Source organism: Pristiophorus japonicus, chromosome 7 (genome assembly GCF_044704955.1).
Source record: "Pristiophorus japonicus isolate sPriJap1 chromosome 7, sPriJap1.hap1, whole genome shotgun sequence".
Lineage (NCBI taxonomy): Eukaryota > Metazoa > Chordata > Chondrichthyes > Pristiophoridae > Pristiophorus > Pristiophorus japonicus.
The window spans coordinates 175,119,061-175,133,004 of NC_091983.1; the positions used below are offsets into that span (position 1 = coordinate 175,119,061).

At 46.6% G+C, this 13,944-nt stretch overlaps 1 protein-coding gene across 1 annotated transcript in view; it reads right to left on the reverse strand.

The window, feature by feature from the left end:
• The window catches only part of sh3bgrl2 (SH3 domain binding glutamate-rich protein like 2), a 118,314-nt gene that overhangs the window by 23,344 nt on the left and 81,026 nt on the right, over positions 1-13,944 (reverse strand). The window contains exons 4-5 of the mRNA XM_070885581.1: positions 12,945-13,084; positions 12,627-12,775 (exon numbers count right to left, since the gene is read on the reverse strand). Of these exons, the coding sequence (XP_070741682.1) occupies positions 12,627-12,775; positions 12,945-13,084 (289 nt within the window). The remainder of the gene's footprint in view (positions 1-12,626; positions 12,776-12,944; positions 13,085-13,944) is intronic.

Here is a 13,944-nt window from a genome sequence, read left to right on the forward strand (position 1 = left end):
GCTGCTATTTCATCTTTAATAATTAATTCCAACATTTTCCCCACGACCGATGTCAGGCTACCCAGTCTATAATTCCACGTTTTTTTCTCTCCCTCCTTTTTTAAGAAGTGGTGTTAGCTACCCTCCAGTCCATAGGAACTGATCCAGAGTCGATAAACTGTTGGAAAATGATCACCAATGCAACCACTATTTCTAGGGCCACTTCTTTAAGTACTCTGGGATGCAGACTATCAGGCCCCGGGGATTTAATTGGCCTTCAATGCGATCAATTTCCCAAACACAATTTCCTGACTAACAAGTACTTTCTTTCCTCCTTCTCGCTAGACCCTCAGTCCCCTAGTATTTCTGAAAGGTTATTTGTGTCTTTCTTCGTCAAGACAGAACCAAAGTATTTGTTCAATTGGTGTGACATTTCTTTGTTCCCCATTATAAATTCACCTGATTCTGACTGCAAGGGACCTACGTTTGTCTTCACTAATCTTTTTCTCTTCACAGATCTATAAAAGCTTTTGCAGTCAATTTTTATGTTCCCTGCAAACTTTCTCTTAAACTCTATTTTCCCCCTCCTAATTAAACCCTTTGTCCTCCTCTGCTGAATTCTAAATGTCTCCCAGTCCTCAGGTTGCTGCTTTTTCTGGCCAATTTATAGACCTCTTCCTTGGATTTAACACTATCCCTAATTTCCCTTTTAGCCACGGTTGAGTCACCTTCCTGGTTGTATTTTTACTCAAGACACGGATGTACAATTGTTGAAGTTCATCCATGTGATATTTAAATGTCTGCCATTGCCTTTCCACCGTCAACCCTTTGAGTATCATTCGCCAGTCTATTCTAGCCAATTCACGTCTCATACCATCGAAGTTACCTTTCCTTAAGTTCAGGACCCTAGTCTCTGAATTAACTGTGTCACTCTCCATCTTAACAAAGAATTCTACCATATTATGGTCACTCTTCCTCAAGGGGCCTCGCACAACAAGATTGCTATTAGTCCTTTCTCATTACACATCAGCCAGTCTAGATTGGCCAGCCCTCTAGTTGGTTCCTTGACATATTGGGCTAGAAAACCATCCTTAATACACTCCAGGAAATTCTCCTCCACCGTATTGCTACCAGTTTGGTTAGCCCAATCTATATGTAGATTAAAGTCACCCATGATAACTGCTGTACCTTTATTGCATGCATCCCTAATTTCTTGTTTGATGCTGTCCCCAATCTCACGACAACTGTTTGGTGGTCTGTACACAACTCCCACTAGCGTTTTCTGCCCTTTGGTATTCCGCAGCTCTACCCAAACAGATTCCACATCATCCAAGCTAATGTCCTTCCTTACTATTGTGTTAATTTCCTCTTTCACCAGCAACGCTACACCACCTCCTTTTCCTTTCTGTCTATCCTTCCTGAATGTTGAATATCCCTGGATATTGAGTTCCCAGCCTTGGTCACCCTGGAGCCATGTCTCCGTAATCCCAATTATATCATATTCGTTAATAGCTGCCAAGTGGAACAGACTGCAGCACAGCAGGTTAAGCTCATGCTGCATATTCAATATTATTGAAATAAAAGCACAGCATGCCTCTTTAATTTTATAATTGTTTTCTTTCAAAAGTAATGTTTTCCAGATAAATACTTAAAATGAATGCTTCAAGAAACATAATATAATAAAATAAAATTACCAGTCCATAACCAGTGTCATGAGCCATAGGGGAAGTGAATAGGATAGTGGGGTGTATAGCTAGAACAGTTCAATATAAACCAGGAACATCGGAATCAACCATCCTGCCATTCAATTAAATCATGGCTGATCTGCATCTTAACTCCATTTACTCGCCTTAGTAATTAACCTATAATACCCTTGCCTAATTAAAACCTAACAATCTCAGTTTTGAAATTTTCAGTTGATCTTGTCTCCACAACTTTTTGGAAAGAGAGTTCCAGACTTCCACTACCCTTTCGGTGAAGAAGTCGAAATACAATACCTGTACTTTGTTTATACCTTAGTACAGTCACATCTAGAATACTGTGTTTGGTTTTGGTCCCCTCACATGGTGTGAAATATCGAGGCCTTGGAGACGGTCCAGAGGAGGTCGACCAGAATGTTACCCAAAAGGCTTTGAGCTCCAGGGCAGACTCCGGGAATTGGGGCTTGGAAGGCAGTAGGAGTAATTTTGCATGTTCACCATTAACTAGTGCTTAACAAGCACTTAACAAGCCAGAAAACTATTACTGTCTTGTCATTTGGCAAGCATTAAACTAGAATTTTAAGAACATGGATAAAATTAGTGAAGTATCCATTACTGCAAATACACAAAATAATAACACATTAAAATCAAGCTAGGCACCTTGTATAAGCTGTAATAATTTCACCACAAAGGGTTGCTAGTTCTGGAATGGACACTTGAAATGGACACCAAGCTTAGAGCTAACATTGCATTAGTCTGGATTTGTTCAGAAAAAAATCTCAGATTGGTTACGTCTGATTTGCTGGATTCAGAATTGCCTGCATTTTTTAAAAATTCAGCTGACATCATCTGCATCACTGCAGATAAATGTCTGTTCTCTTTTTCAAAAATTTTATTTTGTTCATGTCGTTGGAACGATAGCATAGCAGTTATGTCACTGGACTAGTAATCCAGAGGCCTGGACTAATGATCCAGAGACACAAGTTCAAATCCTGCCTAGGCAGCTGGGAAATTTAATTTCAGTTAATTCAATAAATCTGGAATAAAAAGCTAGCATCAGTAATGGTGACCATGACACTACTGGATGGTCATTAAAAACCCATTTGGTTCACTAATGTCCCTTTCGAGAAGGAAATCTGCCATCCTTACCTGGTCTAGCCTATATATGACTCCAGACCCACAACAATGTGGTTGACTCTGAAATGGCCTAGCAAGCCACTCAGTTGTTCCAAACTGTTATAAAAAGAACAGTGGTTCTTCTCAAGGGCAACAATTGCTGGCTTTGCCAGCGTGCCCATATCCAATGAATGAATAGATTAAGTGAAAATGGGTATTATCTTTTTAACAGTAATATTGTATCCAATTGTCTGGCAATCTCACAATGGTCTAAATATCACTAACCAAAGTCCAGGATGAGAAATGGGAGCTCTGGGGGAAATGGGTGATCCTTGCTGCAGGAATGCCTCACTCATGTACAGGCCTTCAATTGTGATTTCGGAAGTCTGAATTTTAGAGACTCTGAATCTGAAATTGTCTGTGTGCTTGTTCTGATCACATACATATTACTTAAAAGTCTAGTAAATTCTGCATAGTTCACATAAGAAAATGTTCTATTCAAATAATTAGTTCCAATACATCTGATGCAAACAGGCGCATCATTTTAAATATGCCTGGCATTTCTGCCACATAACCAGGAAAATTCTGACAGTTGCAAGGGCTGGATTTTCGGTTGTCTAATGCCTTAGTTAGCAGCCAGAGGGGGCGTTATTGGGAGCGTAAGAGGTTACCGACCGGGAGCGCAACGTTTAGCACCCTGACCAAAAATTTATTCGAGGCTCACCAGGGGTGCAAACCAGTAGCGTCTGGCTGCTGCTGATCACTCCGATCATGACGTATTCCTGGTGCGCTCCAGTCGGAAAATTAGGTGCAGCCGCCTCATTTAGCGACCGCCAAGAACAACGTCTGAAAAAACAGTCGGTACAGGCTTGCAGAGTCATTAACTGGTGGCTACTTAAAGGGATGAGGAAGTGCTTCGCTCGGAGGTCACAGTCAGTGCAATGTTTACACAGAGCATGGTGCGTGAGCCTCTGAGTTTGCAGCGGCAGACAGACATAACAGTAGAGATTGAAAACAAGTGATTTTGAAAACTATATTGGGTGCATTACTATGTTCCGGGGGTCTGACTCGGAGTTCCACGTGTGCGCAATGTGTCTGCAAAATGTACCAACCAAACTTTTGTTTTCGCCCCCCCAATTCTGGTGTACGATGGCTGATTTTTCGCCCCCGTCAGCTCTTCGACCGATTCTGACAAATTTCTGGGCAGGAGACACAAACTTTTTCAAGGGGCTAAATGTACCGCTCCGCCTAGATTAACGGCACAACAGAGGCGTGACCGAATTTCTCCACCTTGGACTCTTAGTTTATCTGGCACAGCAGAATTTGAAAACATGTCCTTTAAAATCACAAATATCACACAAAGGTAGCTGGCTCAAAAACCTACAATTCTGCTCCACCACTGTCATTGTGGTGGAGCAGGGAATGCTATCTGTCAGTAACCTGCACTCCTACACTACCAGAGTATCCAAGGTCAGGTGAGGAGTGGGTGGGGAAGTCCCCAAATTTAAATAAATTACAGTAGGGGCTCACAACATCTGGGTGTCTGCTAGCAAGAGGGCACAAATGTGGCACAAGGCTCAGACCTGGGCCTGGGCAGCCTTGTGGATATTTTGTGCTCCTTCATTGATTTGGACTCCAGTACCTGTATTTTGATAGCATCAGGTTACTTAGTGCTCAGAAAGTGGAAGCCATGGTTATGCTATACACTGGCCCTGTCTCTTAATACTTCAGACCATCATGTTCCCTCATGTTTTTCCTCATATTAGTAACACTGTCTGAAGTTCTACACATTTAAGACATTTAACTAGATAAAGATAAACAAGATAAACTATCGTATGCAGTTGAGGGAGACAAAAACAGCCTAAAGAGTAGCTAGGAGATAGCTGGAAAAGAAAATGGTGCTAATGGTGGCAGTAATAACAAAAGCTGCATGAGCTATGCCAGAAGCCAGAAGACCAATAACATAGAAATAGGAACAGGAGTAGGCCATTTAGCCCTTCAAGCCTGTTCCATCATTCAATGAAACATAACTGATCTGTGGCCTTTGGCCCATATCCCTTAATACCTTTGGTTAACAAAAATCTATCAATCTCAGATTTAAAATTAATAAATGATCTATTATCAATTGCCATTTGTGGAAGAGCATTCCAAACTTCTACGAGCCTTTGTGTGTAGAAGTGTTTCTTAATTTCACTCCTGAAAGGTCTGGCTCTATTTTTCAGACTATACCCTCTAGTCCTAGACTCCCCAACCAGCGGAAATAGTTTCTCTCTATCTACCCTATCAGTTTCCCTTAATATCTTGAAAACTTTGATCAAATCACCCCTTAACCTTCTAAATTCTAGGGAATGCAACACCAGTTTGTGTCATCTGCACTGCCTTCAATGCCACCCATCAGTTGTTGGCAAATGAGATTATGAGGCTTTCTATCCCATTATCCAAGTCGTTAATAAATACAGTGAATAGTTGAGGCCCCAACATTGATCCCCGCGGAACACCACTAGTCACATCCTACCAATTAGAGTGTCTGCCCATTATCCCTACTCTTGGTCTCCTGCCGCTCAGCCAATTTCCTCACCAGGTCAATAATTTGCCTTCAATTCCATGAGCTTCAACTTTAGTTAACAGTCTCTTATGAGGGGCTTTTTCAAATGCCTTCTGGATCCTATAGAGCCACTAAAGAATACTGTTGGTAGATTCAAACTGATTTTCAGGTTATGGCAAAGCTGCTAAATGACTATTTTGCATCAGTCTATACTCCTATAGATGATGCTTATGTTCCAGATCGGGAATCCTCTATATCGAACAGCATTATTAATAGTAAAATAAACAATAATGTAATTGTAGATAAATGAAGAGAGCTCAAATTTGAAAGGGCTCCAGGTCTGGATCATATCCATCCAAGGCTGATTAAAGAGCTCTGTGAATCCTTTGCCCATATCTTCAATAGCTCAATAGAGCCAGGGATAGTTTCCGTAGCTAATATAAATCCTATTTTTTTTTTTAAATGGGACAAATACAAACCTGGGAACTACAGACCTGTCAGACCGGCATCCATTACTGGGAAAATGCTAGAATGGATCATAAAAGAAGCCAATTATGATCTCCTGTAATGGAAAGGGCCAATAGAAATTTACAACATGGCTTCTGAACAAATAGGTCGTGCCTAACAATAAGAGTTCTTTGTAGAAGTCACTTAGGGTAGTGATTGAGGGAAATCCGGTATACATTATGACCTAGAAATTCGGGTACTTACCGCTCTCTAGGCAGCCTGCTTCTTGAAAAAAAAAGGCGGCACCTCACTTCTGGTGCAGGATTTTCCGGCTGCCATTTTGGTGAGGGCATAGGGCTGCCGTTAGCCCCAGAAATGCAAAACAGCAGAGTGTGATATCAGTCGTCGTGCAAGGCTGACTTGACGCCACGCTCTGCAAACTTGGACCTTTGTGCTAACTTTAACGCTGGATTCTAAGCTCGCTCTGAAAAGCGAGCTTGCAGCAGACCGACAGAGACGCTGTCAGTGCTACTTAAAGGGACATACAATGTGTTCAGCCATGAACTCATTGAATGGCGGTGCAGGCTAGAAGGGCCGAATGGCCTACTCCTGCACCTATTTTCTATGTTTCTATGTTTCTATGTGTATTTAAACTTATGTGGTACTTTGTCAGTACCTTTTGAAAGTCCATATACACAACATCAACCATGTCCGTTACTTCATCAAAAGAACTTGATCAAGTTAGTCAAATACAATTTGACTTTCATTTATTAGTCCATATTTTTCCAAATGCTAATTAATTTTGTCCCGGATTATTGGGCTGAATTTTCCGAGGGGTCAGCGGGCAGGATCAGTGGTGGATCGGGTGGGAATTTTTATTTATTTATTTTTTGACAGAGGGTTGGTACCCCGGTGCCAATGCACTGCAGTACGCCTTTCCCAATGGCGCGTCTGTGATCTCCGATCCAACCCGATCCGCGGAGGCGGTGGACCCAATTAAACCAATTATTGGTTTGCTAACAGACCCTCAATAATGTTTTTAACCCTACCTTTTCATTTTAACTGCTCATCCACAGGGTCCACGTTGCTCAGGGAGCACATCTGTTAACCTGAGGCGGGAGTTGAATGGCCATTGAATCAGCTGATTAGTTGATAGCTTGAAATGTGCTACAAAAGCTCCCACCTCACAGCTGTTCACTTTCCAAGTGCAGAAGCTGTTGCTTACTCCAGACAGATTGAGCTTTATGCAGGCTGCAAGTGTTTGGAGCAAACTCTCCAGTGTCACCTCACTGGAACAACCTCTTTCACCACTGACAGCTTGCTTCTGTCATCTCAAGTTCACCTGCCATCTATAACATCTATAACATCAGCATGGGTACCATTTATACTGTCTCACCTCAGAACCTGACCACAATCATCCCCAATACCAGCATCAACCTTCTCCTCAATGCCCTGATGCTGCACAGGGCAGAGGGCATCAGCACATTGCCGGAGGCGATACCCCCAACACAGGGTATAGAGGCAGAGGATGAGATTCCTCAACATGACTAAGCAGCAGTGCCAAAGGAGGCACAGGCTATCGTGCCAGGTCGTCGCACAAATTTGCACATTGCTGGAGCAAGATCTGCTGCCTAGAGGAGCGGATCAACACGCTTCACCAGTGGCTGTCAAAATCATCAGCACCCTTAACTTTTTCATCTCAGCCTCATTCCAGGGATCTGCAGCAGGCATTTGCAGCATCTCACAGTTGGCCGCCCACAGGTGCATCACACAGGTCACCAATGCCATGTTTGGCAAGTCAGCCAATTATATCAACTTTGTCACTGATGAAGCCAGTGTTGCTGAGCGGGTGCTGGGCTTTGCGGCTCTGGCTGACTTCCCACAGGTGCAGGGTGTCATTGACAGCACACATGTGGCCATCAGGGCCCGCATTATAACCCAGGAGCTAGTGTTAACTGCAAGGGCTTCTACTCCCTCAATGTGCAGCTGGTCTGTAACCATAGGAAGATCATCATGCATGTGTGCGCCAAGTTCCCCGGCGGCTGTCATGACTCTTTCATGCTGTGCCAGACCATCTCAACTCAGCTCTTCGCACCTCCAAACACACTAAGCATCTGGCTGCTTGAAGTCGTGCCTTATGACACCTTTGAGAAGGCCAAGTAATAAGGTTGAGGAACATTATAATGAAAGCCACATCTCCACCAGAAGTGTCACAGAGCAGACTACAGGGTTGCTCAAAATGTGCTTCAGATACCCGGACAGATCTGGAGGAGCCCTTCAGTACGCACCAGAAAGGGTCTCCAGAATTGCCGTGGTCTTCTGTGCCCTACACAACAAAGCACAGCAGTGAGGATTAGCGCTGCATGAGGAATAAGGTGCAGAGAGCATATAGCTCCTTCCGAGGAGGAGCATCATAAGGTGGGAGAGGAGTATGAGGAAGAGCTGGAGGAGCCGGCAGTCAAAATGCCACCAGTACACAAGCACCTTGCTGCCCAGGAGGCCAGGATGGCCTCATCATGGCCAGATTTACGTAATGTTATGCAGCACAGGCATGTGGCTGGCACATGTGTAGCCAGGTAGGCATTACCCCACAGCAACACCCTAAGGCATCCCTACAATGACCAGTCCATTCTTTTCAGTCTCCGCCATTGCTGGAGCTTAAGGTAGTCCTGACCGTTCACTCTGCCACTTCCAATTGTGCACACAAATTTGTCATGGACTGCAAAGTTTTGAAAATAAATGATTTTATGCATCAGATTATTTCGACATAAACTTAACAATAACATTGAAGAAAACACCCATATGACTACCCTTGTGACTATTTGTGTGACTTCTTTCGCTTACATGTGCTTCTACGAGGTGCTACCCCTGCGGCCTCAGCAGAGGTAGAGGCAGCCTGTTCACTTCCCTGCTGCACCTGCTTAGACGCCTTTGGCGGTTGTCCTCTGGGTTTTGAACCCTGTGAGGGCCCCGCCAAAGTCTGCTCCTCCTGCGACTGTCCGGGGTCAGACTCGGCCATCACTCTCCGGGGAGGCATCTGGGGCTCAGACTCAGGGGCTGGCAAGGGGGTGGAAGTTAGAGAGCTGGGACAGGAGCCCTCACTTCCATGTGCCCTCCCACCATCATCCCTTTCATAGGCCACCTGCACTTCCCTGCTAGCAAATAGCTGGAGAGTACCTTGCTGCACTTCAGTGGGGCCATGAGGGCTCACGTCTATACAGACATCCCTCCTAGAAAGGAGGTCTATGAGCCTCTGGTTTCTATCCTCCATAGATGCCCATCTATTCTCCATAGTGGCCCATCTATTTTGCATACAGACCATGGGGTCGAAATTGAGCCCCTCCCCAAATGGGGCGCACTTATTTGTTGAGGGTGATGATTGGGAAGCCTTCGTTGAGCACCTCGACCAGTACTTCGTGGCCAATGAGCTGGACACGGCTGAGACAGCGATCAAGCGCAGGGCGATCCACCTCACCGTATGTGGGTCTTCGATATATGGCCTCCTCAAAAATCTGCTGGCACCGGACAAACCAACGGACAAGACTTATACAGAGCTGTGTACGCTGGTTTGGGAACACCTCAAGCCGAAGGAGAGCATCTTAATGGCCAGGTATCGCTGTTACACGCACCATCGCTCCGAGGGCCAGAATGTGCCGAGTTTTGTCGCCGACCTAAGACGCCTTGCGGGACAGTGCGACTTTGCAGGGTCCTTGGGGGAAATGTTGCGGGACTTTTACGTGCTTGGAATCAGCCACGAGGCCATTCTTTGCAAATTGCTGTCTGCCGAATCCCTAGATCTGAGCAAGACCATCACGATAGCCCAAACCTTCATATCCACGAGCGATAACATGAAACAGACATCTTCACAGAATCAAAGCTCACCGGCAAGTACTGTGCATTAAATAATGTTTTCAGCAGGCAGAACTGTAGAGGGCAGGGTCCATGTGACCAAAGAGGCCAGACCTCGGCCTAGAATGACTCAGAGTCTGCCGTGGGGCATGAATACGTATCCATTAACACGATGTTGGCGCTGCGGGGGCAGTCATAGAGCTCATCAATGTCGATTCAAGCCCTATGTGTGCAAGGGATGTGGAACAATGGGGCACCTCCAGCAAATGTGCAAACAACCTGTGACTCACCACGTGGCAGAGTCAGGAGAGGATGACCGATCCAGCGAGGATCACGCTGAACGAGCAGGAGAGGCAACTGAACCTGAGGATGAAGAGGAAGTATATGGGATACACACCTTCACCACCAAAAGCCCTCCGATAATGTTAAAAGTTAAACTCAACGGCACTCCAGTCTCCATGGAATTGGACATGGGGGCGAGTCAATCAGTTATGAGCCAGAAGGCATTCGAGAGGCTGTGGGGCGACAGAGCACAACGACCCAAGCTGATCCCGATTCAGGCAAAGCTGCCTACACCAAGGAACTGATACCAGTTATTGGTAGTGTGGACATAAGAGTATCCAATGAGGGAACAGTGCATGATTTACCACTGTGGATTGTTTCAGATGATGGGCCGACGCTGCTGGGTAGAAGATGGATGGGGAAGATTCGATGCAACTGGGAAGACCTCTGCGTACCTTCTCCGGCGAACGGCATCTCCCTTGCTCAAAGGCTGAGCAAAGTCCCACCTTCAACTGAACCAGGCATCGAAATGCAGATCCATTTGCAGATCCCCGAGGCACAGGCCGCTCATCACGACCATGAGGAGGTGAAGATCAACCGAGCTGTGGTACAGGCGCGGTACCCACCACCCGAAGCCGATGACCTCTTCGCGACGATGGAAGAGGCTCCAGGTCGACAATGTAGAGTGGGACGCCAGCTGAAACGATCCGAATGCGTCTTCTCGATGCCAGAGGCAAAATCCCTGGAGAGGACAATCACGGCAGTCGGCATCATGGACACAGACGAGAGTGCGTCCAGACCATGGGACGAAAGTGCATCCAGACCACGGGACGAGAGAGCGTCCAGACCACGGTATGTCGCTGCAACAGAACAGAGGTATGTGTTGCCCAGAAAGGAAGACAACTGGGTTTGGGGCAAAGGTAAAGGGGTGGCCACTGAGAAGGCCAGGAACCCACTACTGTCCAATAAGTTGTTTGCACTATGTAACCCATGTAAATGTTCTTTCGCGGCCAATGATGTACTATAATATGGGGTCGGGGGTACCTTACAACAAGCCAAAGTAACGGGCGAACACCATTTGGCCGTAAATGTATCTGACAAAGTACTTGTAGCAAGTGATGTGTTACCACACGGGGTTGGGCGTGTTGTACAGCAAGCCAAAGTAGCGGGCGAGCCCCAACTGGTTGTACATGTATCCAATAAGTTAACCAAGGCAATAGCTTGGGTTCACGGGACAAAAGAAATGTACCAAAGAGTGTCCCAATATTTGCTCGAGTCAGACAAGCTGCTCATCCCTCAGTTTTGGGAGAGCAGAGGCACCATTATCGATGCGTTGTTTTGAGAATGTCTAACACTGCCACGGGCCAGGCACTGAGAACGGCGCTAATGCCCTCAGTTGGCTACAGTTGCCCACCGGGGTGGAAACGGTGCAGCCTGCAGACCTACTCGTTGTCGTGGAAGTGCTAGAAAGCGAGGGGTCAACCGTAATGGCCCCCCAGTTTAGGACCTGGACCAGCCAGGATTCCACGTTACCGCCTGCCAACGGTGAACCACTAGACGGGATGTTGCAGCTTATCCGTCGCAAAGACGAAAGGTTCATCCTATCAGATTGCCCAGTACGGGGCAACCCTGCAATGTTGCAAAGAAAGGCAAGGAGGCTACACACAGTCGGTGGTGCAGGGCCTCCATACCATGGCCCAGGATTCACGGGGACCACGAGGCCTCCCGCCACTACTGAAAGTCTCAAAGCCATATCTGCCATCCTTCTTGCCAAAACTTAGGGTCAGTGACAATAGTCGGGAGCGGGCACCACACGTGTCACGGTAGACTCTCTACAGACCCGGCTATCCCGGGTGCTACGCAGTCACCGGACAGAATCACTCAGAACCGAGCCTTCCGTATGCTATCAGCAGAGAATGTACCATGATCGCACAGCTCCTCCACACGACATCAGAATAAATGATGTAGACCATGTCCAGGGACCCAGATGGGCTGCTAGCACTGTATTAGCCAAAGGGGGGAATGGAATGTGTGTGATGAAAATGGAGCGTTTGATTGTGAAACCATGTACTGTGCAAACACAGAAAGCATTTGGACCAGACCAAACTATGAACTACAGATAACCAGGAACCACTGTGAAAGGACCTGGCCCCCCAGCAACCCACGAACACAATCGACCTCGCCGTCAACCACGAGGATGAACCCACCATGTCAGGATTTCAACTCAGGCAATCGACCTGGGGACGCCGGATGCCAAATTGCCTCAACTTGCAAATAACTTGTACATAAGACTTTGGGGGGGGAGTGATGTTATGTATATATGTAAACCTCACCAATACGTAAGAGGTATAAAAGGTGACTCACCATGCTGCTTCTCCACGCTGGAGTCTGAATAAAGGGACCAAGGTCACAACAGTTTGAACTTACAATATAGTCCTGTGGATTTATTCTGAATATAACAGTGTGCGCCAAGGTGGTGCTCATGTTAGAGATGGACTCATCCATTCTCTGCACACTCGCAGTCACCATGGTTCCAAAACTTGTCAGAGCCTCCTGCACTTGTTCCTGCAGCTCCAGAATCGCCCTCTTCCTGGATGGCCCCCGAGATTCAGCGTCTACATCCAGCTGAGCAGAGCTAGGAGACTCCTGTGCCCTCCAATGAGGAGTCTCCACTGCTGACCCTGTCTCCACCATCTACTGTCACTCACGTGTGCTGTGAGATATCAGGTGACAAAACTTCTCTATGTCGCAATGGCCCCAGCAAGGTGTGCGCATCTGCGCTGGTGCTGGGTGGCATTGTCTGAGGCGATGCTGCACTCTCAGAGGCTGGGCAGTGCGCTGGGGGCTCTTGATAAACCTGTGGGAGAGTAAAGAGATCAGTTACATATATCATATGTAGATTGCATCTATTATGCACATGATGAGCATTCAATGTCTCATGACATCAGCCCCCCCGACGAGTGACTGATGAATGCCATGTAGCCATATGAAAACTGATTCTGTCACCAGGTTGTTGTGATGATCACCTCTCTCCGTTCACCACTGCAGGCTTGTCGCCCATTCCAGGGACCTCCAGGGTAGTCTCCTCCGCACTGGTGAAGGTAGCAAGTGATGAAGGGCCTCCTCCCGTTCTCTGCCTCTCCCTTGTGTGGTGGGCTCTCTTTTCCTGCAAGGAGGGAAAAAAGAGAAGGTTGAGTTTGAGTGATGGAATAGTGCAAAGAATGTGTAGAGAGAGACTATGATGGAGCGGGGTGACAATATCAAGAGGCCTCCTTGTTATTTGGTATAATTGCACTAGGATGAGTGTGAGGGGTGATTAATAAGATGGCGATGTGAAAATGTACATAGATAGAGCGGGATGGGTGGACATGCAAGGGATGTTGGTGTGAGTAATGATGTGTAAGAGTAGGGTTGGGAAGGCAGAGTGATGGGGATGTGATGAGAGGCACAGCAGGAGGAAGTTGAGTGTGGCTTTGTACTCACCTTTCCTGACGTCACAACATCATTGAAGTGCTTGCGGCACTGCACCTAGGCCCTCCTCACCACAGGTCTGCTGGTCACCTCCTGCGCTATCTGGAGCCAGACTGTCTTGGTCTCTTGGGGAGGTCTCTTGTGGCTATTGGAAGGGAAGAGAACATCCCTGTGTGCTCAAACTCCCTCCACAAGCACATGGAGGGAGTTATCAGAGAACCTGGGTGCAACCTGGCTACCTCTGGGAACTCATCTGTCTTTATCTTCAATACACTGAAGGGTCAAAGTTAGTGTCCACACTCCTAGATCAACCTTAAAATGCAATGTGACCGCGGATGCTTTAAATATCCCGGCACCAAATGCGTTATTGCTGACGTTACCAGGCCCACACCTTTTAATTGGGCCGGGTAATGCGCAGGGCGGGCTTAACAAGCCCCATTACTGGAAATCCATTTTTGCAGCGGGATGCAGGTATCAGCCAGGTCGGGAAAGTCACGGCCATTGTTTGAGGGAACCTATGCAGGGAGACAGAGGGAAATAAAATGGAGGCAGAAG